Source organism: Sturnira hondurensis, unplaced genomic scaffold (genome assembly GCF_014824575.4).
Source record: "Sturnira hondurensis isolate 20B ecotype Veracruz unplaced genomic scaffold, ASM1482457v3 Scaffold0022201, whole genome shotgun sequence".
In the NCBI taxonomy this organism is placed as follows: Eukaryota; Metazoa; Chordata; class Mammalia; order Chiroptera; family Phyllostomidae; genus Sturnira; species Sturnira hondurensis.
Window position 1 is genome coordinate 213,085 of NW_028094832.1, and position 26,881 is coordinate 239,965.

At 38.9% G+C, this 26,881-nt stretch overlaps 1 protein-coding gene across 3 annotated transcripts in view; it reads left to right on the top strand.

Moving 5' to 3' along the window:
- LATS1 (large tumor suppressor kinase 1) overlaps window positions 1-26,881 on the top strand; it is a 62,095-nt gene that overhangs the window by 18,373 nt on the left and 16,841 nt on the right. Inside the window, exons 1-6 of one of the 3 annotated variants that reach the window (XM_037034847.1) lie at window positions 775-988; window positions 9,787-10,274; window positions 12,370-12,517; window positions 21,318-22,807; window positions 24,786-25,368; window positions 26,157-26,220. In XM_037034847.1, the coding sequence (XP_036890742.1) occupies window positions 9,933-10,274; window positions 12,370-12,517; window positions 21,318-22,807; window positions 24,786-25,368; window positions 26,157-26,220 (2,627 nt within the window). In that variant the 5' untranslated portion in view covers window positions 775-988; window positions 9,787-9,932. Of the gene's footprint in view, window positions 1-774; window positions 989-9,786; window positions 10,275-12,369; window positions 12,518-21,317; window positions 22,808-24,785; window positions 25,369-26,156; window positions 26,221-26,881 lie in introns of those variants that run through there. The other 2 variants (XM_037034846.1, XM_037034845.1) reach the window with 2 other exon arrangements.

Here is a 26,881-nt window from a genome sequence, read left to right on the forward strand (position 1 = left end):
TTTTAAGTAGACTAGTAGACAAACGATGAAAGGGGGTATTTCAAAAGGCCAACTGCATACATTTTCAAGAGGCAGATCGGCACAGGAGCTCCACGTACAAAAAGTGGATGGTACTTGCAAACATCATACACACAATGATTCCATCCCAAATTTCCACTTAATTTAACAAAAAATAAAAGCTCTTCTCACAGTCACAACTATTCCATTTACAACAGCAATTTTTTCTTCTATTGATTTAGTTGACAGATAAAACTGAATCTCAGGTCAAGAATATATTAAATGGCTGACTCGGGAAATACTTAAACTCACGGATTCACCGGGGAAAAGTGAACTCAGCAATATTTTTTTTTCAAAGCTCCTAGAAATCCCGAATCCTGACGTCCACAGCGAGGTTTCAGAGAGCAACTCATGTGTCTGCTCCCTCCTGAGAATTAGCATCCTTGAGTCGCGTACCCCAATTCTACACCCGTCCACAGAAAGAGCTCAATTGAGAAGAAGAAAAAAAAGGGAGGCCGAAGTCAGTCCGTAGGCTTGGGTCGGAGAGAGCCCGGTCGCCCGCACAGGGGCGAGTCACCTGGGCAGCGCGAGGCGGGGGCGCCGCTGGCGACGCACAGTCGAGCCGGGGACCGGCGGCGGGCGGGAAGCCCCGGGCGGCGCTCTCCGCAGGCGGGCGAGCGGGCAAAAGCCCCCAGTCCTCGGCCCCCGCGCAAGCGACGCCGGGAAATGCCCACATCCGGGAAACCTGCGGCGGAGTGCGGCGGCGGCGACACCGAGTGGAAGGCAAAATGGCGGCGGCGGCCGCAACGGCCCGGTGCTGAGGGGAGAGCCAGGTCCCCGCGACCCTCGCGACGGGCCGCGCTGGCCCGCGGCAGCCCCCCGGCGTCTCTCCCCGCCCTGTGCCCCCCGGGATACTCAGGCTTCCTGGGAGGGCTTCCGGCCGCCTCGGGGTCCCGAGGCCGCTGTCCAGGAGACCCGCAATCCCTTGCAGGTAGGTCTGGGGCCGGCGTAGCGGGTGGGGCGCACTGTCTCCTTGCGAGCGGGAGTTGGGGCGGTGGCCGCCGGGGCCCACGCCCATCCCCGCTGGCGGGGCTCCAGGGGCTACCGCGGCCGGGCGGACTGGCCCGGCTCGGTGCGGGCCCGACTTGGCCGGTGGCAGGGACGTGAGCGGAGCCCTGCCTCGGGGAAGCGAGGGTTGGCCGCGCCCGGGGCTGGAGGAAGAGCCCCAGGCCTTGCGGCCTTGGAGGTGCAGGTTTGGCTGGGAAGGGCCACTTGGCTGCAGGCCTTGCGGCGACTGTGTCTCACCTCCACACGTACCCGCAACGCACACAGGTCTGCGGTGCTCAGGAAGGCAAGTGAAAGGAGGTTCTGAAAGAAAGTCACAGTGGAAGAGCTGCAGTCCTTTGCATCCTAGACGGACCGGATCCTGGATATACCTTGGAGAAACCCTGACATTCTCTTTACAGCCCAGAGTTATGTTCACAATTGGAAGACATGAGGGAGAGATGGAGGGATCTGTATCTAGTAAGAGTGTGTGTAAATACAGAAAATGGAAAGAATACTAAGGGAGCCTTGCTTATATAACTATAAGAAGAACCTGTATCTTAAAGAGTGACTCGGTGACCTGATTTAACCTCATTCTCTGATTTTTCCAATTGAAAATTATGCAGGCTTGTCCAACCGTTTGGCGTGTCTGGGCCACTTATTAAATACATCGTGACATATAATCACACACACACACAAAAACCCTCAGCGTTTAAGGTGAATTCACGATTTTGTGTTGGGTCGCATTCATAGCCATCTGAACCACATGCAACCAGTGAGCCACAGGTCGGACACCCCTGTAAGGGAACGAAGTTTAATGTTTGTCGACTCATATGTTAATATGATAGAGAAGATGTCATCTTGTACAAGTTATTCATAAACTCAGTGGGAAAAAAGTATAGTTGCACACACAAACAATATTGTACCACTCCAGTTTGGGAAATGGATTTGAATGCCTGGGATTATGAAGCTTGTCAGGCCTTTGTGGCGTATGTATGAAATTTAAAATTTTTATCAAATCTCCTCCATCAGGAATTAGGAATATAGTTATTCATTATAATTAGAATGAATGTTCTCTGCTAAGATATCTACATTTGTGATTTAACTAAGTTCATTTCTTTCCTTAAATAAGTTGACAGGCAGGTGAAATAGGCCAGATGATTCCCTAAGGCAATGGAGGAATTTGAGTAACAGTAAAAGTAGTAGCATTGTGTTCTTCTGATCACCTGCTACTGCAAGAAACCAGATCATGGTACTACTGGGAAAGTGTGGTCTTTCCATGGCTGCATATTTATTGAACATGCTTGGCACTCTCTGAAAGTAAATTAAAAAGCATTGCGCCCTGGCTAGCATAGCTCAGTGGATTGAGCACAGGCCTGCAAACCCAAGGATTGCGTTTCAATTCCCAGTCAGGGCACATGGCTGGGTTGCAGGCCAGTTCCCAGCTGGGGATGCACGAGGGGCGACCATACATTGATATTTCTCTCCCTCTCTCCTTCCTTTTCCCTCTGAAGATAAGTAAATTATATATATATATATTTAAAAATATTGCTACATTATTTAGGATATTATCTGGATTTTTTCTGTAATTTGAGTTTTTGTTTTTAATGCTATTCCTTGATGTTCTAATGTAAACATAGCCTTAGAACTGTTCCAACTCCAGTTACTTCATTCTGAATGTTAGATTTAGATTAGTGGGGGATTTTTGTAGACTACAAAAGTTATTTAGTCATTGAACAACATTTTTATCGAGTAGAAATGTCACTCATTTTTCAGCCTGAAGGTAAATTACAGTGATTGTCTTTACTTTTGATTAATTAATTGTTAGAAAGCTAATTGAAGAAAATGTCACCAGTCTAAACAACTAAAATTCTGCTACTAAGATGGAAACAGTACATATGACTTGCTGTTCTCATAAGGGGTTTAGTTAGAGCATTGGGATAGGCCATATTTTTTATAAAGCCTCATTCAACCCACAGTATTACTCTGGAATCTTTTAGGTAATGGTACCTGTTTCTTTCCTAGGTTGGACAAGATATCAACAATATTTGTTTGGATTTACTAACATTTGCATATTAGATGAAAATCTCAACTATTAAAGAAATGGAGATTTTTGTCTGTTAAGTCTAACCACTTTAAGTGTCCTTTCAAAGAGTAAGTGAGTCCTAATCCCTGCCTTTAGGAAACTCAAAATGTAGTTATGATGAGAACAGCACTGGGCTGGTCAGACTGTGTGAAATCAATTCTTAGCATGACCTCGAACTGGCAAGCCACCTTCATGTCTGGGTCCATTAACTCATCTGGGCAGTGGGGAGTGGAATATATATGTATATTTTTTAATGGATTTTATTTATTTATCTTTTTTAGAGGAGAAGGGAAGGAGATAGGGAGAGAAATATCAGTGTATTGTTGCTTCTCATGCGTCCCCTGCTGGGAACCAGGAATTGACCTGCAACCCAGGCACGTGCCCTGACTGGGAATCGAACCGTGATCGTGTGGTTCGCAGTATATATGTATATATACATATATATTTCACATCATCTTATGCTCTTTGAATCTGTAATCTAGTGGGAAGAATAAGACAAGTACAAGTATAGGGCAAAACCACATTTTTATCTGACTGTGCAAAGTGAGTTTAGATTTCAGAGGAGAGGGGTAACAACCAGAGGTTCAAGGAAAGCTTCATGAAGAAGGCATTTGAATGGCAGGAGATCTTTCAAGAAGAATAAACAGGATGAGTAAGGACATGAAAATAGAAAAAGCAAAAGGTTTGTTAGCTGAGAGCCTGATTAGAGTATAAGATACATGGGGTGGGGGATTCTAGGTAAGGTAACAGAAAGAAATAGTAACTACCATTTACAGATTTAGTCACTTATTATAAATATTTGACATGTATTAAACTTACTTAATGCTCAAAACTAACCCTGTTAACTAGGATCGTTATTGCCCACATTTGAAGATAAGGAACTGAGGCACAGCTCCTTGGTGGTAGCACTGGGATTCGTACCCTGAAGTTCAACTCCTGAGCTGTTACTTTAACCACTAAGTGAAACAGTCATTGATGGTTCTGAATAGGCTGTGACATGATCAGAACTGTTGGGAAGACTAATTTAAAGAGTTTTTTTTTATTTTCTTTACTTATTATTAAATTGAATTTTCAAATGTCGTATTAGCAAAGATTAGTGAGATTTGTTAATGCCATACGTTGTTGGAGGGATTATAAATTTAGTATGCCATTCTGGAAAGTAGTCTGACAATAAGTATCTGAATTTTACATATATATCATCTTAGACCCAGCAATTTCACTTTTGGGAAGAAGGGAAGTTCTCAACAGTGTATATGTAAGATTTGTTTATTTATTTATTTATTTTATATCCACACCCAAGGATATGTTTATTGATTTTTGGGAGAGAGAGATGTAAGAGAGAAACATCAGTCAGTTGCCTTCTATTTGTGCCCCAACTGGGGATCAAACGCACAACCTAGGTATGTGCCCTGACTGGAAATCGAACCCACAGACTTTTCGTGCACAGAACGGCACTCCAACTGAGCCACCCAGCCAGGGCAAGAATGTTTAGTGTGGTATTTTTTATTAACTGATCTTGATATGTACAAAGGATATGTTATATACATTAAGCTATGAAACATAAAATGAACACCCATGAATTTACCACCCACCCTCAGCACTAGAGTATTACCAATACAACTAAGGTTATCAATGTTTGAAACATTATTTATAATAGCAAAGGATTGAAAACAACCTATCTATCAGTAGGAGATAAGTATATTATGGCACATCCACATGATGTAATTTAATACACAGGTATTTAAAAAAGATGAAGTTGAATTGACATTTTCACAATTCAGAGACAACATTATCTAAATCAAGCCATCTATTTAGTAACAGCTTTTCAGGGGAAAGAAAATAAACATTTTTAAAAGATTTTATTTATTTATTGTTAGAGAGAGGGGAAGGAAAGGAGAGAGAGAGGGAAAGAAATGTCAGTGTGTGGTTGCCTCTTGCATGCCCCCTACTAGGGACCTGGCCTACAACCCAGACATGTGCCCTAAATGAGAATTGAACCAGTGACCCTTTGGTTTGCAGACCAGCACTCAAACTGCTGAGCAACACCAGCTGGGGCAACATATGGTTTTTATTAACCTTCAGTGGCATACATTTATTCATTCAGCGGTGTGTGTGGTGTGTGTTTTCAAAATAAAGATGGAGCCTCAGGCCCTGGCCAGGTAGCTCAGTTGGTTAGAGCATTGTCTCAGTAAGCCAAGGTTGTGGGTTCAATCCCTAGTCAGAGCACATACAAGAATCAACCAATGAATGCATAAATAAGTGGAACAACAAAATCTAGGTCTTTCTCTTTTTCATAAATCAATTCCTTAAAAAAGATGGAGTCTCAGCCTTGTTCACATTGAGATGTAGGCTTCCTCTGAATTACTTGGGGCTTTGGGTAGTTAACACATAACATCATGATTACATGCTGCTTTTTGTAACCCTAATTATCTTGAACCTGTTTTCTTTACAAGTGACTATATAATTTTGAGGCATATTGAAGAACACTGGGTTTTGTATTCCTTTTTGTCTGTTTTTTCTTAGTGGAGTGAGTTACTGCTGGAAATTACACAGTTTCTGAAGATAGTAAGTTGTCTTTTTTTAAAATCCTCACATGAGGACATGCTTACTGATCTTAGAGAAAGAAGAAGGGTGGGAAAGAGAGAAACACGTGTGAGGAAAACATTGATGGGTTGTCTCTCATACATACCCTGACAGGGGACCAGATATGTAGCCCTAACTGGCAGTTGAACCCATGACCTTTCAGTTTACAGGATGATGCTCCAGCCGAGCTATACTTGCCAGGGAGGACGACAGTAAGTTTTGACAGATGTTTCATGTTTGAGTGCTTTTGCATCATAAGAGCCTTTCTCACCCTTGAAAATTCTGTAATGTTGCCTAAATTTGGCAGTTTATGCCTTAAATTGCATTGCATGTTTTGTTGTGACAGGCATTTTCTGAGTATGTAATGCTACATCATAGTAGAATCTTTTTGAAGACATCTGGAGCATGGTTAGATTCAACCATGCATGGTGCTGCTGCTGAAAATAATACAACTGAAATGACAAGGAAATTTCGCATTTTATAGTCAAGTTAGCTATGTACATTGTCTGCTATATCAGAACTTCTCTGCTTTGCCATGCTGGTGTAGTTCAATGGATTGGGGACTGGCCTATGAACCAAAGGGTCACTGGTTCAATTCCCAGTCAGGGCATGTGCCTGGGTTGCAGGCTGGGCCCCCTGTTGGGGTTGTATAAGAGGCCACTGAGCTCTCACACATCGGATGTTTGTCTCCTTCTCTCCTTCCTTTCCCCTCTCTCTAAAAGTAAATACAATGTTTTGTTTTTTTTAAGTGGAACTTCTCTGCTTTGGAGTCAACAAATTTCTTTGAATATTGGTTTTATGGTATACTCAATTTTAGAAACATTAGAATGTAGAAAAGGGTGCATCTTAGAATAAAAAATATTACTGTCGTGGAAATACATTCATAGCATTGTGTTATTATTTTGCTAGCATGTTGGGCCCTAAGCTGCAGTAGCTAAATTCATTGGTCCTGTGGGCCATATGTCCAGTAGTCTCTCCATCAAGTCCAGGTATGGTTCCTCTTGGTCCCGAGACCTGTGAAGCTATCTTTGTTCTTGTTCTCTGTCCCTGCACTCACCACAGTATTCAGTGATAGAACAAGGATAAGGAGAGCCACAGTAAGCATTAGAATTAGAAAAAGAGAAGAATGAGAGATAGCAACTTTTGATCTGTAACATTTTCAAGTCTTTATAGGCAGATCTTGTGAAAGCAACCAGATCTGCAGGAGGGAGAGATACCTTGATTGACCTTTATTCATTTATGAAGGGAGGAACTCCTACCCATTGTTCTCTGTGAACCCGTGGCCATTATTCTGCAGGAACCCCCAGGGCACTCTTTTTCTATTTTCATCTTTGGCCACAGATCAAGTGTGAGCTTTGGGGGAACATTCCCTTTTCAGAAGGTGAGCTAAGTGTTAAACCAAGAGAAATTCATTAATCAGCTATTAAATTAATATTTTGGGAAGGCTTAGGGAAAAAGTGTTTATCATGAGGGATCACCTTCATGAACGCACAAGATGTGTCAGTCCTAATTTCTTTTGTGAAATAATTATCAGATCAGATTATGTTACAGACAGAATATGCATAATTTTCAGCAACACAACAACAAACTTTATTATTTTTGATTTTACAAAATGGGGATATGGGGACTGCTTGTCAAGTAGAATTGATTGATTCATAACACATTTAGCAATTGTACCTCAAAAGTAGTTATTAAGGAGAAGTCATCAGGAAACTGCACCTCTAGTGGTTTGCTCCAGGACTTCATCCTGCTTAGGCCTGCTGCAGTATTCATGTAGGTGCATATATCATGAATATCCATAAATATAACTTAATACCATGAGTATACTCAGTTAAATATACATTCGGGTGGTTTTTAGTATATTTACAGAGCTCTACAACATTATAATCTAATTTTAAAATAGAAAATGGTGTGGGGGTGACTTTGCTTTCAAGTCCCCCGTCCGCCACGGATGAAATTTAACACTACCAAGACATGATCTGCTTGGGGAGGAGAGGTGGCCAGTTTCTCAGAGGAAAAAGGCCAGGAGCCCCTTCCTCCAGGGGCTTTAATTGTGTAATACAGTTACACAATTGTGTCCTTCCATGATGGCCTCCCAAGTGATCATGTCTGGCTTAGGTTGCCCCTCACTGTGAGAAGTCTTAGCCATCATGGACATCAACTATGCTTTGGGGGCAGGGGAGTAAGCTAAGGCAGCATTTGCTACCTTTGTCTCCTGTGGCTCAAATTCCGGAGGTTGTACGCTCATCCTTAGCCATGGGGGGTAGTTACAATTCCTGAAACCAGGCAGAACAGTTCCCAACAAAATGGCTTTTTTGAAACTTGCCTTTTTTGCTTAAAGAGTACAAGTATCTGTGTCAGTACATTTAGCCAGAACTGCATCATTCTTTTTAACATCTGCTTTACCACATGTAGATGTATTATGAATTATATGAACAATTACAAGCATTTAGAGTGATGTCATCTTTTGCTGCTATAAATGATGTTGCAGTGAACAGTCAACATATTCTAACATTTGTGTGTATTTTCCTCTGCTTGTATTACATTGTTCCTCTTAATCTTTGTTCAAGCCATAAGGTAAACCTTGTTACTCCAACCATTTTATTCCTAAACAGACAGTTTTTTAAAAAAATTATTTTATTGTTGTTCAATTGCAGTTGTCTATAGGCTAAGCAGTCAGGTTTTGGCAGAATTAAATGTCCAAGTTCTCATTGCTAATAATTAACAGAACAAGTACTTGAATAATTTTTTTTGTTTTTCCATTGCAAGTGCTTTGCTTTCTTTGACAAACTAGAGTGTGTCTACAATAAAACAGGGTAATCAGGTGATTCCAGAAAAGGTCTTTGAGGAGGTAACAGGATGAACCCTAAATGACAAGAAGGAGATACTTGTATCTATCTGTCTGTAGACACCTTTATGTAGCATGAGTGGTGATTATATCTAATGAGAGTAGAAATAGGCTCCCAGTAGGTGATATTAGCAATGTTTCACATCCCAGTGGTTACCACTTATAAACTATTTTACCCAGACTCTCTGTGAATGTCAGTTTCCTCATCTACAAAGTATAGATAGTAAACCTACCTCACAGGGCTGTTAGGATGGTTAGGTAAGAATGCAGGCAAAGTAGTTTTAGCACTGGTTTGTAACATGCCCTGAGTGAGATTTCACGACGCTCTGCATAAAGAAAACACTTCTGGCCCTGGCTGGTGTAGCTCAGTGGTTTGAGTGCGGGCCTGCGAACCAGAGGATTGCGGTTCAATTCCCATTCAGGGCACATGCCTGGGTTGAAGGCCGGTTCCCTGCAGGCCAACTCCCAGCAGGGGGCGCACAAAAGGCAACCATACATTGATGTTTCTCTCCCTCTCCTTCCCCTCTAAAGATAAATAAATAAATAAATAAAATCTTTTAAAAAAATGTACATATGTACACACACGGATTTGTTAAAAAAAAAAGAAAAGAAAACACTTCTAACAATTTTCGTACTTCACGGAGAGAATGGCTTTCCTGAGTTAGTGATTTTCCCTATTAGTGGGACATTTCAGTAGACTTTAGGTGACTGTTCTTCCAGGGCACTGTAGAAAACATTCATGCATTAAGTGAGAAGTAAGACAGTTTGTCTTCAGATGTTCTTTCCCCTTCCCATTTTTAATGAGTGTACTGCCTCTAGAGTCCCAGGCCCAGTTGGGGAAATAAACCCAAGCATCTGTTTTAAAGCATAAAGGTATCTTTTAGACTAGTGGTTTAAAAACCTTTTTAAAGCAACAACACTCTTTTTCTAAAGAAATATATTTGGAGTAGGTTGCATGTTGAATTGTTGTTCACTTATTAATTCCTTGTATTTGTATATACTCACTAAAGCACTCTTAAAATTACTTTTTATCATTATAATCACTACTTTGGGTAATTTTACAGATTAAGAAATAGGCATGGAGAGGTTTACAGTAGTTCATAATAGAGCCAGAACTATAACCTAAGTCTCTTCCCCCTAAATCAGTGTTCCCTCTCACCCTCCCATTCATGGAACTAGTTTATCAGTTAATTACATTATAGCTTTCATTTATCTTTTTCTTTTATAGGGTTAATTATTTAAACTGTAAAGAATTTTAACATTCCTGAGGACTTCTGCAAAGGATCTTTTGCAGTTTTGCTCAAGAGAAGGCTCTGAATTTATTAGGTGGCTCCTAAAGTCTTTTGTGTGGGTTATACATACATAGATGTTTTCATGAAGAGAAGCGAAAAGCCAGAAGGATATAGACAAATGAGGCCTAAGACCTTTCCTGCCAGTAGCTACACTGGCAGCAGCCGGCAAATGTTGCAAGAAATTCGGGAATCCCTTAGGAATTTATCCAAACCATCTGATGCTGCAAAAGCTGAGCATAACATGAGTAAAATGTCAATTGAAGATCCTCGACAAGTCAGAAATCCTCCGAAATTTGGGACTCATCATAAAGCCTTGCTGGAAATTCGAAACTCTCTACAACCATTTGCAAATGAAACAAGTCGGAGTACTTCAGAGGTTAATCCACAGATGTTTCAAGATTTACAAGCTGCTGGGTTTGATGAGGTAAGCTTTTAAAAACAAAAAGGATTTTTTTTACTCTGTACTACATTGCACATTTTTGGTGATCTCCTGCCTCAGTGTTTCCTTTGTGAGAATGGTAACGTGTATAAATTTGTATATTTTACAAATTGAAAAAGGGTGGTGGGTGCCAATTTTCTTACCAACTAAGATGGTACTGCAGTGGGATAATAGCCTAAATACAGTCACAGTTCACTTGACTTACCCAGTTTTAAAGTTAAGTACTCACTGATGAATTTTAATTTGGGGTGATTTTTATTATATTTGTATATGAAGTGATTAAATTCCTTTGTTTCCCTACAAATTTGCGAGTCCAATTGGCATAAAATGTGACCAGTACTGTACCTTTGTATTAGTTAACTATTGGGTTTGGTTGCTGTAACAAAAATCCAAATAATACTTAATTTTTAAAAAAGATTTTATTTATTTATTTTTAGAGAGAGGGGAAGGGAGGAAGAAAGAGAGGGAGAGAAACATCAATTTGTGGTTGCCTCTTGGGCATCCCTCACTGAGGACCCGGCCTGCAACCCAGGCATGTGCCCTGACAGGGAATCAAACTGAAAACCCTTCAGCTCACAGGCCAGCATTCAATCCACTGAGCCTCACCAGCCAGGGCAAAAAAAAATCCAAATCCAAATAATACGTTAAACAAAATGGTGACTCAATTTACATAACTAGCATTGGTTCAGACCTTTAAAGATTTCAGAAACAATGACTTGGAAATTTCTTGAATTTTCCTTCTTGGTGGCAACATGCTCTAGAATACGTAGCATCTATTGCCTAGGAAATAGGACATAAGAAGGACCAGTAAGTACCTAAAGCAGTGATAGCAACATTCTTCAAGAAATCTTTTCTTTTGTCTTATTGGTTGGAATTATTATGGGGCCAGTGTAGCTATAAGGAAAATTTCTACCTACTCATTAACATTTTCCAAGAATGGGAGAATGAATCTTGAGTGGACAACAAGTCTCTGCCACCACTTTTTTTGATTGCCCTCATTCTCATCTTCAGTCATTGCATATAGCAGAATCATCTTTCAGCCATTAGTTTTACTAAGCCATTTCTCATTTAAAAATATTGTTTGAAATACTAAATCCTTTAGGATAAGTAGCCTGCCTCTTGAAATGCATATCAGTATACTTCTGCATGTTGTGTATAATTTATGTTTACATAAAACATAAAGGAGAAGGAGCAGAGCAGGAAGACAACCCACATCTGAGCTCCAGGCACTGTGCGTATGTGCTTTTACATGTTTCTTTATTTGATCCTCACGTCAACTCTCTGAGTCTGTTATAGATGAAGAAATTGAGCTCTGCAATGTTAAATAACTTGCCAAAGTTCACACAGTCCTGAAAGTGAGACACACAAATCTACAATCATGGGAGTGTATTTTTGCTCATGAGCAGGAAGAGCAAAAGCATAGTAATGTGGGGCTGCTGGAACTCAAACTCAGTTCTTTTTTTATTTCAAACTCTGATTTTTCCATCATGCCATCTAGCCTCCTAAAGTCTTCATCACGTAATCATATATAGTCTAAGTGTTTTTCTTTTATCATTTGTCCCATATTTATGTCCTTATAAATAAAGTTCTCTGAAAATGTAAGCCCAAGGACAATAGGAATCAGAACTATATAGCTTTTTTACTAGGAAACACAATGGCAAAGATGCTTAATAAAATGCTTTAACAATACAAAAGCATGGTTTGCAGTGTTTTGAATGATACATTTTTAACAATCTGATAATCTCTGTTCATAGAAGAATGGAATTAAGAATGGGAAGTAATTAGTATCATATTGCTATGATTTTACCTGGAAGAAGTTAATTCCAGAAGAAAAAAGTAATGTGTTACATAGAAATGAAAATACTAAACAATTGAAGGATTTGAGGGTTTGTTTTATTTTCTTTAGTAATTTGAGAGTGTATGGATTTTTATAGTAGTTTTACAAATAGAACATGAATATTATGATTTGGGATGCTGTGCTTCATAATTATGAATTTTTCTAATTGAACTCACAGTGCTCTTTCCCTCTTGTTAATTACAAGATTTAAATTTTCTTTCTTTTTTTCAAATTTCGTATCAGGATATGGTTATACAAGCTCTCCAGAAAACTAATAATAGAAGTATAGAAGCTGCAATTGAATTCATTAGTAAAATGAGTTACCAAGATCCTCGACGGGAACAGATGGTTACAGCAGCTGCCAGACCTGTTAATGCCAGTTTGAAACCAGGTGATTAATCCAATCTTTCCCCCTCCTCTCTTATTTTGTAGCATTGTTTTAACGTGTAGGTATATCAAGTCCTTAGTCTCAGAAGTTGTTAAAGGCATCACTGTAAGTGAAAGTCTCAAATTAGAATAAGAGTTATAATGTCATGCAATACAAAATAAATAAGAGGATGAGCCCTAAAGTTCTGTAGGTGATCCTGATAGATACCAGTCTATGCTGAGAATTCCCTAATTGGTTATATTGCAACTAAAATGTTTCTTTTTAACCACAGATATTATTCATACTATTTTTTATTTTAAGAGTAAAACATGTTCATCAAAGAATATTTAGAAGGTAATAAGCAAAAAGGAAACACTAGTAATACCCACAAGATTTTGGTGTGTTTTTTTTTCTCAGTCTTTTTTCCTATGGAAAACCTGAGTGGATTTATACCTGTATATTTTGATTCTTTTCTTTAATTTAAAAAAAACAAAACAAAACAGGTCATACTAAAACCTACTTTGTTCACTTACTATACCATATATAACTTTCTTTGTTATTAAGTGGAATGAGATTAATAGCTGCATTAAAATAGATTTATCACATACTTTATTTAAGTAGTCTCTCATTTTTACATTTGTCTTGTTTCCCTTTTTTTTGTTTTTTTTTTTGGCTATTACAGACAGCTTGTTTTAAATGTTCTTGTACCTAAATTTTTGTACATTCCTGGTGATTTTTATTAAATTTTTAAAGACTTGTAAAAATTTAAGTTTTCTCTTAGATTTTGCTCTCAGAAAGATGTTACTGCCTTATAGTCTCCCAGTCATTTTACTATGAGAAGGCCTATATTTGTAAGCCCTAGGTATTATAATTTATATATCTTTAATAGTTGTGGAAATACTATCTCATTTTACATTCACATTTCTTTAATCACTGGTGGAGGTCAAGCATTTGTTTATTGGTTATTTTTGAATTGGCATTTTAATTCTTTGTTAATATTGTGGGCTTTTAAAATTATAAGAGGACTTATTTATTAATTTTTCTTTTCATTCAACATGTTTTTAGTCACCAACCATTGTTTCAGGACCTTTTCTGAGCATTGGGTATAAAGTTCTAGCCCTTTTGTAGAGTTGACATTCTAGTAAAGAAAATCAAATACACAAATACATGTAGAGTTATGACTACATGGCTGTGATGAAGAGGGGATGTGGACTTATATAATACAGGGATTTTTGACCTAGTCAGAAAGATCAGAGTATTATTTTCCTGCAGAAATAATACTAGAGCTGATATCTGAAGAAAGGCAAGGGGGTAGCTTTAGTGAGGAAGAGTGTCCTTATGCATGGTCTCTTGGGCAGGTTTTGATAGCACGTTTAAAGAAATAACAGTGGCTAGAGCACTGAAAAAAGAGTATGAGATATGCCTGGAGAAGTATGTAGGGCCCTGACTATGTGAGACTTTATTGACTTTTCCCTGAGAGCAGCAGGAAGTTATGGAACATTTCAAGCAGGGTGATGACAAAATTTGATTTGTGTTTTTAGAAAGTGGCTGCAGTGGATGAAGAACAGATTAGAGAGATCAAGAGATGATATCTGGATAGTCTTGATAAGAGATACAGTAGTTCACAGGAAATGAAAATGATCTGGACTGGGGTGAAGTAAGACAGGTGGGAAGAGTGAACTTGACAAAGACTTGGTAATAGATTACATATGAGCAATGATACTGGAGAGGGATGACTTTTAGGCTTTTGGTGTAGAAAATGGATGGTGATACACCACTTTATGGAAGAGAATACTAAAAGAACAGGATGTGGAGAAAGGTCATGAGCTTGGTTGTAGATATAAATTTGAGTTAGGCTCACTGAGTTATCCAGTTGAAGGTGTCAAGTAAGAAGCTAGCTAGATACATTTAGTTCTTGTATTAGCCTTGCATAAGAAATAGATCACCTAAAGGAGGTAACATAGACAAAAATGACAAAATAGACTAGAACCAAGCTTACTGCTTTGTAGCTGATAGAATAAGCTTGCAAAGAAGACAGAACATTTAGCTAGTGAGGAAGTTATAAAACCAATAAGGTTTTTAGTGTCTTGAAAGCCTATTGCACGGTTGTCAAACTCATTTTCACCAGGGGCCACATCAACATCATGGTTGCCTTTAAAGGGCCAAATGTAATTTCAACTCCTTAACAGTTAAGGCATAGTTGGATTTATACAGTCCTAAAATTATTTCGGCCCTTTAAAGGCAACTGCCAGGCTGATGTGGCCCCTGGTGAAAATGAGTTTGACACCCCTGGCCTATTGACGAGTGTTAAAGAAGAGGAGGGAATAGAGGGGAAGAGAGCTTGACCATGGTGAGAACTAGAAAATACCTTACTGGCTTTAGTGACATGGTATGTTAGTTTGCTTGGGTTGCTATAACAGAACACTGCTGAGTGAGTGCTCTAAATAACAGGTTTAGTGTCTCTTCATTGTGGAGTCCAGAAGTTCAAGTTCAAGGTGACAGCAGATTTGGTTTCTCTCCAGGGCTTACAGGTGACCACCTTCATGTGGTCATCCCTCTGCATGCACATGTGTCTGGTGTCTTTCTCCGTGTCTGGATTTTCTCTTCCTATAAGGATCCCAACGTGTTTGATTAAGGCTTATCTTATGACTATGTTGTTTTTTTTTTTTTTTGACACTTTCTTATCTTTAGAGTGGAAAGAAAGGAGAGAGGGAGAGAAATATCAATGTATGGTTGCCTCTCATGCGTCCCCTGCTAGAAACTGGCCTGCAACCCAGGCATGTGCCCTGACTGGGAATCGAACCGCGATCCTTTGGTTCGAAGGCCTGTGCTCAATCCACTGAGTTACACCAGCCAGGGCTGAGCTACACCAGCCAGGGCCTTATGACCTTATTTAACTTTACCTCTTTAAAGGTCCCATCTTCAAATATTATCTCATTCTGAGGTACTGGGAGTTAAAACTTACTGAACTTTAGGGACACAATTTAGCCCATAATACATGGAGTAACTTTTTTGTTCAGTCATAGGATCATAATTCATATAAATGGATGTGAAATAAAGAAACCAAGTATAGACAATTCTTTGAGAAGTTTTTCTACAAGGTTACAGTGAGGACAATAGCAAGGGTAGTGCATCCTGTCTGTGATGAAAATCCTTTAATTTTTGTTAATATTCAATTAAGTACAGAATAGTAATTTTATAAAATACAATTCTGCCCTGGCTGGTGTAGCTCAGTGGATTGAGCGTGGGCTGCGAACCAAACGGTTGCCAGTTCAATTCCCCGTCAGGGCACATGCCTGGATCGCGGGCCAGGTCCCCAGCACAGGGCGCATGAGGGGCAAACACACATTGATGTTTCTCTCTTTCTCAAAAAATGAATAAATAAAATATTTTAAAAACAATAATAATGAATTATTACAAAAATTACAACTTTGGATGACATACCAAATATAAGTCCAAATATTTTATTACCACATCTTAACAGATAAAATTATTTTGTCAAATTTCTGTTAAGTCTAAATTTTTACTCACTCAACTTCCCTACTTACCTCCTATGGGCCAGTATCAGTTTGTGTACCAGCACCAATACTTTGAGGAAGTGGTCTATATGAGAGGGAGGGAGGGAGAGTCTTACTATTTTCCTTGAGTAGAAAAGACATTAGGCAAATTTTTAAAAAAATTATAATACTCCACTTAAGAGGATGAAATTAAATATTCAGGAGAGAAGGGTCAAGTAAGGTTCTCAAGAAGCTTGGAGGAGAAAGAATTCAAAACATAGGATGAGGAGTTACTAGCTTTGCATAGGAAGAGAAACAACCATTTTGCTCTAATGGGCAAGTGGGCCTAACTCATGTAGGAAAGGTAAAGGACTTCTTTCTGGTGCCTTCAGTTTTCTCTAAAGTATAAAATCAGGACTTCCACCAAGATGGAGGCGTAGGTGGAAACACTGTGCCTTCTCCCACAACCAAGTTTGAATACAAAAAAGGTTTAGTAAACAAAGATGCAGCCAAAGAACAGAAAATTGAACTATACAGAAGTCGAACAACAACGAATCATTCAACCAGGACCGGTAAGAGGGGCAGAGCCAGCAGTGGAGCAGTGTCAGGCAGGAAAGATCCCCGGACCCAGGTGTGCAGGCAGCCAGGGTAGCATCGCTGACCCAGTGAGCAAGTGGGGCAGGCTGACTGCAGTCACAGTTTCACGCAAAGATAAACCGGCAGAGGAGTGAGTGGTGAGACGGACTGCGCGAGCCCCAGTGGGCGAACCCAGTAAGTGCGCAAGGCAGTGGGCTGACCGCGGTCGCACGTTTGCACTCACTGGGATGGACCACGCGACCCCGGCGGCGGTGGGAGGCGAAAGAGGGGACCGCCATTGCTTTCCTTTGAACCTGCCCCCACATCCAACATCATAACCCAGCAACTGAATTGTCCCACCCTAGTGAACACCTAGGGCTCTGCTCCTCATACTTAACAGGCGCAAACAGCCCAAAATATGGCTCAAGAAGAACTCAAAGCCCCAGAGCTGACAGTTCTAAGCGACCAAGAGATAGCCAACCTATCAGATGCACAGTTCAAAATACTGATGATCAGGATGCTCACAAAACTGGTTGATTTTAGTCACAAATTAGAGGAACATGTGAAGGCTAAACTAATTGAAACGAAGGGAAATGCACAGGAAACCAATAGTGATGGAAAGGAAACTGGGACTCAGATCAATGGAGTGGACCAGAAGGAAGAATGAAACATCCAACCAGAAAAGAATGAAGAAATGAGAATTCAAAAAAATGAGGAGAGGTTTAGGAACCTCCAGGACATCTTTAAACGTTCCAACATCCGAATTATAGGGGTACCAGAAGGGGAAGAGGAACAGCCACGAGTGGAAAACTTATTTGAACAAATAATAAAGGAGAACTTCCCCAGTCAGGCAAAGGAAATAGACTTCCAGGAAATCTAGGAAGCTCAGAGAGTCCCAAAGAAGTTGGACCCAAGAAGGAACACACCAAGGCACATCATAATTACATTAGCCAAGATGAAAATGAAGGACAGAAACCTAGAAGCAGCAAGAGATAAGGGGACAGTCACCTACAAAGGAATACCCATCAGACTATCAGCAGATTTCTCAAAAGAGACCTTACAGGCAAGAAGGGGCTGGAAAGAAGTATTCCAAGTCATGAAATCCAAAGACCTACATCCAAGATTGCTCTATCCAGCAAAGCTTTCATTTAGAATGGAAGGACAGATAAAGTGCTTCTCAGATAAGATCAAATTCAAGGAGTTCATCATCACCAAGCTCTTATTATATGAAATGTTAAAGGGGCTTATATAAGAAAAAGAAGATGAAAAGTATGAACAGTGAAAGGACAGCAAACTCACAGTTATTAACAACCACACCTAAAACAAAAGCAGACCAAGAGGACAGCTAGATCAGGAGTGGAACCATAGAAATGAAGAACACATGGAGGGTTAGCAACAGGGGAGTGGGAGGAGGAGAATGGGGGAGAAGGTACAGAAAATAAGTAGCATAGACAGTAGGTAGAAAATAGATAGGGGGAGGGCAAGAATAGTAGGGGAAATATAGAATCTAAAGAACTTGAGCCACGTGGTCATAAACTAAAGGGGGGAAGGGTGGGGGATGGGGTATGCAGGGTGGAGGGGAATGAAGAGGGGAATAGAACAACTGTAATGGTATAATCAATAAAATATTTTTTTAAAAAAATAAATAAATAAAATCAAGTCGTCTGCTAAGAGTGACGGGTGAAGAATGGGGCAGGCAATTTGAAGAGACAGGCAAGAGTCATAGTGGAGACCAAAAGAAACAGTGAGAGTTCCTGGCTGTGACTGAGGCCATTTATTTCATGAAGCTGATCATGAATTTATGGTGGAATCAATCTGCTCTTTACATCACCTTCTCTAGCAGGAATCATCCAATAACTGGAGTTTTACTAAACAAGTACAAAATAAGAAAAAGAGCAAAACGAAGTTCAGAATATTGCTGAAAGGATAATTTAAATCCTTAATCACAGGATAGTCATTCTCTGCCTTTAGTGGCCTCTCATTCCATCAGACTCCTCTCCATGGCTTTGTTAATCTCAGACTTCATCTAGTATCATCACTACTTCCTTCTCTTACTGCTCTCCAGCCATACTGTGTTTCTTTTTGTTCTTGGAAAATACCAATCTCCCATCTCAGGACTTTCCCTCAGACTTAGATCATATGTCATGTCCTTGGTGAAGCCCTTTACCACTGGCTCATCTGTCTCTATTCTCGTTACTCTCTATCATTTGACACCATTTATTTTTCTTACCTACAGCATTTATCATACCTAGATGTTACCTTGTTTATTTATTTACTTGTTTATTGTCAGTTCTCTATCAAGAATATAGGTTCCTAGCCCTGGCTGGCGTAGCTCAGTGAATTGAGCACGGGCCTGTGAACCAGAGGATCATGGTTCGATTCCCAGTCAGGGCACATGCCTGGGTTGTAGTCCAGTTCCCAGCAGGGGACACATGAGAGGCAAGCATACATTGATACTTCTCTCTTTCTCTCCTTCCCTTCCCCTCTGAAGATAAATAAATAAAATCTTTTAAAAAAAGAATATAGGTTCCTTGGGACCAAGGGTGTTATCTTGAATTGCTTAGGGCAGTGCCTGGCATAGAGGCGCTCAGTAAATATTTAATGAACTAATAGAAATGAGGAGAGGAGAAAGGGAATACGGTGGGAGGAAAGAAGTGATATCATGGATTTAAATTGGTTATAGTTTGTCATCAGGAAAGAGAAGGACTGAAGTAGAGGATTAATAGGTCCTGGTGAGGTTGAAGAACATTTGCAGGAGTAGTAAAATATGAGAAAGAAAAGTTGTCTGAGATTATAAATAATTAGTGATTTTGAAAAAGAAGTAGATATGGATGGCATGAAAATTATAAATGTGATCTTGGGAGTGATATTTGAGGTGGAATGGAGAAACTGAGAGGTAAGGGTTATGGATGGTTTGTCCATGCGGATATTAATGTTATAGAATGTTGGCAATTGGCAAGGCTTAGGGTCGACCAAAGTGACCTGTGATTGAGGGCGAGCAAACAAGAGTTCATTGGGTAAGAGAAATGAATGCAGCCTCCCAGAAAGCCTGAGTTTCTGAAGAGCTGGCTTTTAAAAAAAGTGTAAAGGAAAGCAATGATCTGGAAACAAGAATGGAGAGCAAAGAGATGGGATCCCACATTTTAGCCAATTTATTTTTTAAAGATAACCTTAATTACAGAGGGCTGAGAGGAAAGTAATATCAGCAGAAGATAACCAGCTGTAAGGAGATGGTGGGAAAGAAGTTGGAGCAGGGGTTAATGATACAGGAGCATTTGCCAGTTGTAAAGCAGAACATGTCTAGAGGGCAACTGTGGCAAAGTTTGGGAGGTGGGAGAACACAGCTTTATGGGAGGTACAGAACCACAGGGATGGCAGTCTGCTTTAGGGTTGCAGTGTCTTACATTTTAACTGGTAAAAGCTGCATGAGTCATGTGGTATATGTAGCCTCAGCTGACCATCTGAGGAAGGTGGCCAGAGGACTTGCCTAGTTTGCCTGGAATGATGACTTTCCCTGAAGTCATAGACACAAGATCCTGGCCAGCCTAGATGAACTGTAGTGTTAACTGTACATTCTGAACATAAACTACTTTTTTCTCAAATGTGTTGTTAAATATGTTTTCTCCCAGGAAGATGTTGACCTTTCAGATTTGTGGATCTTTCAGTTTGTTTTGTTTTGTTTTGTTTTGATGGTGATAAGTGTTTTATGTGTTTAGACCTGTTAGTTTTTTACTGTGTGTTCTCTACCTTTGTTATACTTGGGAAGACCTTCCAAAGAGGCACCCCAATATTATTGAATGATCAATTGTTTTTCCTAGTACTTGTATGGTCCTTTAACACTTAAATGTTTAATCCTTCTAGAATGTATTAATTTATATTACTGTGTTTTATACAAGTGTATTTTATATGTATCATATATAATGTATTACATACATTTTTCCAAGTGGCCAGACTATTGTATGTACATCTTTTTGTATCATATATTGTCTTGTCTATTACATTTATTTGAAAATTCCATTAAAAAGAGAGTGTGTAAAATTCACACCTTATTTAATGTCCAGTTAATAAAGCCCTGCTGTTTTTTGGTTTGAAAAAAGACTAGAAATAACTTTAATATCCATCAGTAGGGGAGTTAATTAAATTTAGGTATATCTGTGCAGTGAAAAATTGTGATAATATTTTTGAGAGTTAAAACACTTTATATACTGAAAAAGAATCTTTAATTTTTTAAAGATTTTATTTATTTTTAGATAGAGGGGAGAGGGAGAGAAATATCAATGTGTGATTGCCTCTCACTGGGGGCCTGGCCCTCAACCTTCACTGGGAATTGAACCAGTGACCCTTTGGTTCACAGCCCGTGCTCAATCCACTGAGCTACACCAGTCAGGGCTATAGTCTTCAATTTTTTAATGAAAAGAGAAACGCACAATAATATATATAGGAGGTATACTATTTACTTGTGTTTCCCTAAAATATTTTACTGATGAGATTGGTTACTTTCAAGGAAGGAAACTGGTTGGCTAAGGTACAGAGGTGGGTATTCTTTTGTACCTTTTGAATTTTGAGTTATGAGAATGTATTACCTAGTGAAAAATAAATAAAATGTTAAAAGGTAAAATAAAACCACTTACTGAAATTTGATTTTTATAATTCTTGAGAGAGAATTATTATTTAGTAGTGTCAGAATTCCAAGCTAAATTCTTCAAAACTAAGAGGTTAAAATGATTTTTTCCTCTGTTTTCTGATCATAGGGAGTGTGCAACAACCAGTTAATCGCAGACAAAGCTGGAAAGGTTCTAAAGAATCTTTAGTTCCTCAGAGACATGGCCCACCACTAGGAGAAAGTGCAGCCTATCGTTCTGAAAGTCCCAACTCCCAGACAGATGCAGGAAAACCTTTGTCAGGATCCGGTATTACAGCATTTACTCAGGCTCTCCCTAGCAACGGACAGAGAGTGAACCCCCCACCACCTCCTCAAGTAAGGAGTGTCACACCACCACCACCCCCGAGAGGCCAGACTCCTCCTCCTAGAGGTACAACTCCACCTCCCCCGTCATGGGAACCGAACTCTCAAACGAAGCGCTATTCTGGGAATATGGAATTTGTGATCTCTCGAATTTCTCCTGTTCCACCTGGAGCCTGGCAGGAGGGCTATCCTCCACCACCTCTGAACACGTCCCCGATGAATCCTCCTAATCAGGGACAGAGAAGCATTAGTTCTGTACCTGTTGGCAGACAACCAATCATCATGCAGAGTTCTAACAAATTTAACTTCCCACCAGGGAGACCTGGTATTCAGAATGGTAGTGGTCAAAATGATTTTATGATACACCAAAATGTCCCTGCTAATGCAGTGAATCGGCAGCCACCCCCTCCATATCCTCTGACCCCAACTAATGGACAAACGGGGGGGTCCGCTGCTCCTTCGTCATATACAAATGGAAATATTCCCCAATCTATGATGGTGCCAAATAGAAATAGTCATAACATGGAACTTTATAACATCAGTGTACCTGGACTGCAAACAACTTGGCCTCAGTCATCTTCAGCTCCAGCCCAGTCATCCCCAAGCACCGGACATGAAATCCCTACATGGCAACCTAACAGACCAGTGAGGTCAAATTCTTTCAATAACCCATTAGGAAATAGAACAAGTCATTCTGCTAACTCTCAGCCTTCTGCTACAACAGTCACTGCTATTACACCAGCTCCAATTCAACAACCTGTGAAAAGCATACGCGTATTAAAACCAGAGCTACAGACTGCTTTAGCACCTACGCACCCTTCTTGGATACCACAGCCAATTCAGACTGTTCAGCCTAGTCCTTTTTCTGAGGGTACTACTTCAAATATGACTGTTATGCCGCCTGTTGCTGAAGCTCCAAACTATCAAGGTCCACCACCACCATATCCCAAACATTTACTGCACCAAAACCCATCTGTTTCATATGAACCAATCAATAAACCTAGCAAAGAGGATCAGCCAAGCTTGCCCAAGGAAGATGAGGGTGAAAAAAGTTATGAAAGTGTTGATAGTGGAGATAAAGACAAGAAACAGATTACAACTTCACCTATCACTGTTAGAAAAAACAAGAAAGATGAAGAGCGAAGGGAATCTCGTATTCAAAGTTATTCTCCTCAGGCATTTAAATTCTATATGGAGCAACATGTAGAAAATGTTCTCAAATCTCATCAGCAACGTCTACATCGTAAAAAACAATTAGAGAATGAAATGATGCGGGTAAAACTTTTTTAATGTCCATTTTTATACTTGATCGTCTGTTTGCTTGGTGCTTATTTAAAAATATTGTGGTCCAGTGTTTTGGGGGGGTTGTAGCTAAGTATATTATCAATTATTTAAAAGTCAGTAAACATTAAAATATTTTGATTGTAGCATTTTATTTTAGTACTTTAAGAATTACTCAGAATTTCCTGTAATAAAGTTCTTCTAAAAAATTAAGAAAAATGTAATTTACAGCGAAGGTGTACATAATCCCTTTATGTGGAAATTGCAACAAGGGTTGTTTTTTAGGTTTTACATGTTACCTTAGAACATTTAAAATGAGCTGGAAATACCTGGGTCTCATCTCTTGATACATTTATGAAACATTTATTTTTACTTAGTAGTTTTGAACTTGTGGGTTTGTTTATTCATCAGGTTGGTCTTATTTGAAAATGTCAGAGACATGTCCTTTCTGTTACTTACCCATCTAATTTCATTTTCATAATGTACCAGAACTAGAAAAATGTGCTGAAATTATTAAATCAGAATCCAATAAAGAGATCAGAATAAGTTTAATCTTCATTGTGATGCCATATTGATCTCTTCTCTAGATACTACAGTGGTACTGTCATCATTATTTTTACCACGTTTTTACAGCTCAAAGGTTTGACTCCCAATATTACATCAATCACTCAAAATCCAAGAGGCTTAAATTTGTGTTGAAATTTCCTCATACAACTTAAAAAAGCCATTCTTTTCAAATTATTTCTCTAAATCTGATTTCACAGTGTTATTATTCCTGCTAAAAATTAAATTTGGTTAGATAAATACCATGATAATCTGTATAACTTATCCATATTTTAGCTCAGGATTTCTTACTAAAGTCTGTCTATATGTATTTTCTTAGTTTATTTTTCCTTTTTCCTCTTCACTTTCCACTAATAGCTGATTTAAACTTTTATGGTGTTGGAAGCTTTGCTGACTTCTGTAGCCTCCATTACTGTGTAGGCAAGTAAGATTTTAAGACAAACAGTTCTATACTAAGTCTGGCACGCCACCCTTTTTAAAAGATTTTGCATGCAAATATGCATCCTAACAGAAGCATGAGGTTGCTATGTTTTAATTAGTCTTGCATTTCTAGAATTAGACTTCACTTTTCAAATCAAATTCCTATTCTGCTTTAACCCTTAAGTTAGTTATTAGCTAGCCAAAAGTAAAGTATTCCTTCTAAATCCAGATATTTCATGTCCATTTAGAGTTGATTTTGGTTGTTATCTGTGTTTTGGCATCTTCATAAGTCCCGCTGACTATTCTTTGAAATGTTCCAGAATATCTAAAAGATACCCTATAATCACACAAGTTGTCCTCTTAAATAAGGTAGGAGAAACCCTTTGCATTTTGTGTTAGTGATGGCTGTGAATCCTACCTTTACGATAATGTCTTGAGAAAGATAAAAGGAAAGACTGACAGTAGTTAGATTAGAGAAGATATTTTTCTGTTCTTAATATATCAGTTTTTTAGAATAAATGAACTTGGAGTGAAAGAATTTCTTTTCATAAAGGATAAAATGGGAAGAAGAATATTTGAGGCATAGGTGTTTTACAAAGAGAAACATCTAATGAAGGCAGTTTAATCATGTAATTTGGGATGAATAGGCATGGAGGGGTAGATGAGGATGCATGTGAACAGATGTTGGTTATTGCACATTGGGGACTTGAGTGCATTAGAGAGGAGTAGAAACCTGGTTATTGGTGTCCCTTTCTCCTTGCTCTGTACAGCAGAACCTGCATATATACTCACCTTGTATATCCTCTTAATATCTCTTACGCTGCACTTTTGATAATTTTTCCTGGAATATATTCTAGATTTCTAACATGCTTTATTAAAAATTATTATGCATTTAACCTTTAAATATATGCCTGAGTTTTTCCAAGCTGTTTCTTAATATTTTGTGTAGAAAATAATTCCTTATTTAACATTTAGCTTATTTGCCTAGGTTGGATTATCTCAAGATGCCCAGGATCAAATGAGAAAGATGCTTTGCCAAAAAGAATCTAATTACATCCGTCTTAAGAGGGCTAAAATGGACAAGTCTATGTTTGTGAAGATAAAGACATTAGGAATAGGAGCATTTGGCGAAGTTTGTCTAGCAAGAAAAGTAGATACTAAGGCATTGTATGCAACAAAAACTCTTCGAAAGAAAGATGTCCTGCTTCGAAATCAGGTTGCTCATGTTAAAGCTGAGAGAGATATCCTCGCTGAAGCTGACAACGAATGGGTAGTTCGTCTGTATTATTCATTCCAAGATAAGGACAATTTATACTTTGTCATGGACTACATTCCTGGGGGTGATATGATGAGCCTACTAATTAGAATGGGCATCTTTCCAGAAAATCTGGCACGATTCTACATAGCAGAACTTACCTGTGCAGTTGAAAGTGTTCATAAAATGGGTTTTATTCATAGAGATATTAAACCTGATAACATTTTGATTGATCGTGATGGTCATATTAAATTGACTGACTTCGGCCTCTGCACTGGCTTCAGATGGACACACGATTCTAAGTACTACCAGAGTGGTGAGTAAAACCATAAAATTTGTGCATATTAATATAATTTATTAATGCATTAAAATAGAAGATGATATCACTGGATAGGACCCAGAAGTCCTGGGTCAGATCTTGACTCTGTTGAATAACGATGGGTGAATCCTGCAGACATTTAGACTTCTAAAATGAAAGACTATGTTAGATTCAGTTATTTCTAAATATCATTAACATTTTTCAGTTAACCACTCTGTTTTGTTTTTTTGAAATATGTCAAATAAAATAAGTATGTCAGACAAATAACATTTAAAAAATAATTTTAAATGAAGCCCCATACCCACCATTCAGTTTAAAAACTAGCTTGTCAGTATCTTTTTAAATCCCTGTCACTTCCCCTTCTTTCCTCCACAGGGATAGGTAACCATTATTTTAGAACTCTGTAATCAGTTCTTTACATTTTTACCACATATGTATATATCCCTAAACAATGTACTTTTTTTTTATTTTGCCTACTCTGGAATCTTTAGTTAAATGTAATCATTCTGTGTGTATTCTATGTTGGCTTTTATGTTTGAGGTTCTCTGTGTTAATTGCATGTAACATTTATTTTCACTGTTGTTTAGGATTCCACCGTATGAGTGATACACAACTTATTTAACCTTGAATACATTATGTACATGATTCTGTTTAATCCTCACAAGGTCATTAGAAGGCAGAAAAAAAGAAAAGGCTTATTTAGATGAAGTAACTTAACTTGGCCAAGGTCAGACAAAAAATAAGTGTAAGGGCTAGGCTTTGAACCCAGGTTTGTCTGATTACAGGGCCCATGTTATTTCTACTACACCACAGTGCCTCACCAAGATCCCTTCAAGCGCTAATGGAAGTGTAAGTCAATCTGACATTTGTTGAATACTTACTATGACTAGGTGCTTTACATAAATTCTAATTTAATGCTTACAGCAATCCTCTGAGGTAAGTCTTGGCCTTCTGTGCTTCTGTGAACAGGAGTAGACTGACAGTAACTGGATAGAACTGAGACACCTGCACCTACTTTAGTGTTCGGTTTAATATGATATAATGTCTCCCAAATTCACCTGAATTACTTTGGATTGTTCTTAAAAATAGGATTTCTAGCCTCTATCATAGTCTACTATCTAAAAATCTTCACTGGAAGGTAGAAATTATATTTTAAGCAAACATCCCAGATTATCACAGCTAGGTTAATTATATATATATATATTTTTTTTTTTTTTTAAGATTTTATTTATTTATTTTTAGAGGGGAAGGGAAGGAGAGAGGGAGAGAAGTATCAATGTATGGTTGCCTCTCGTGTGTCCCCTGTTGGGAACTGGCCTGCAGCCCAGGCATGTGCCCTGACTGGGAATCGAACCATGATCCTCTGGTTCACAGGCCTGTGCTCAATTCACTGAGCTATACCAGCCAGGGCTAATTTTAGATATATTTTTGTAGGTGATTTTATCTAGTCATAGCTTTAAATACCATCTCTATGTCAGTGACTTCCAAATTTCTCTCTAGAAATGGCATT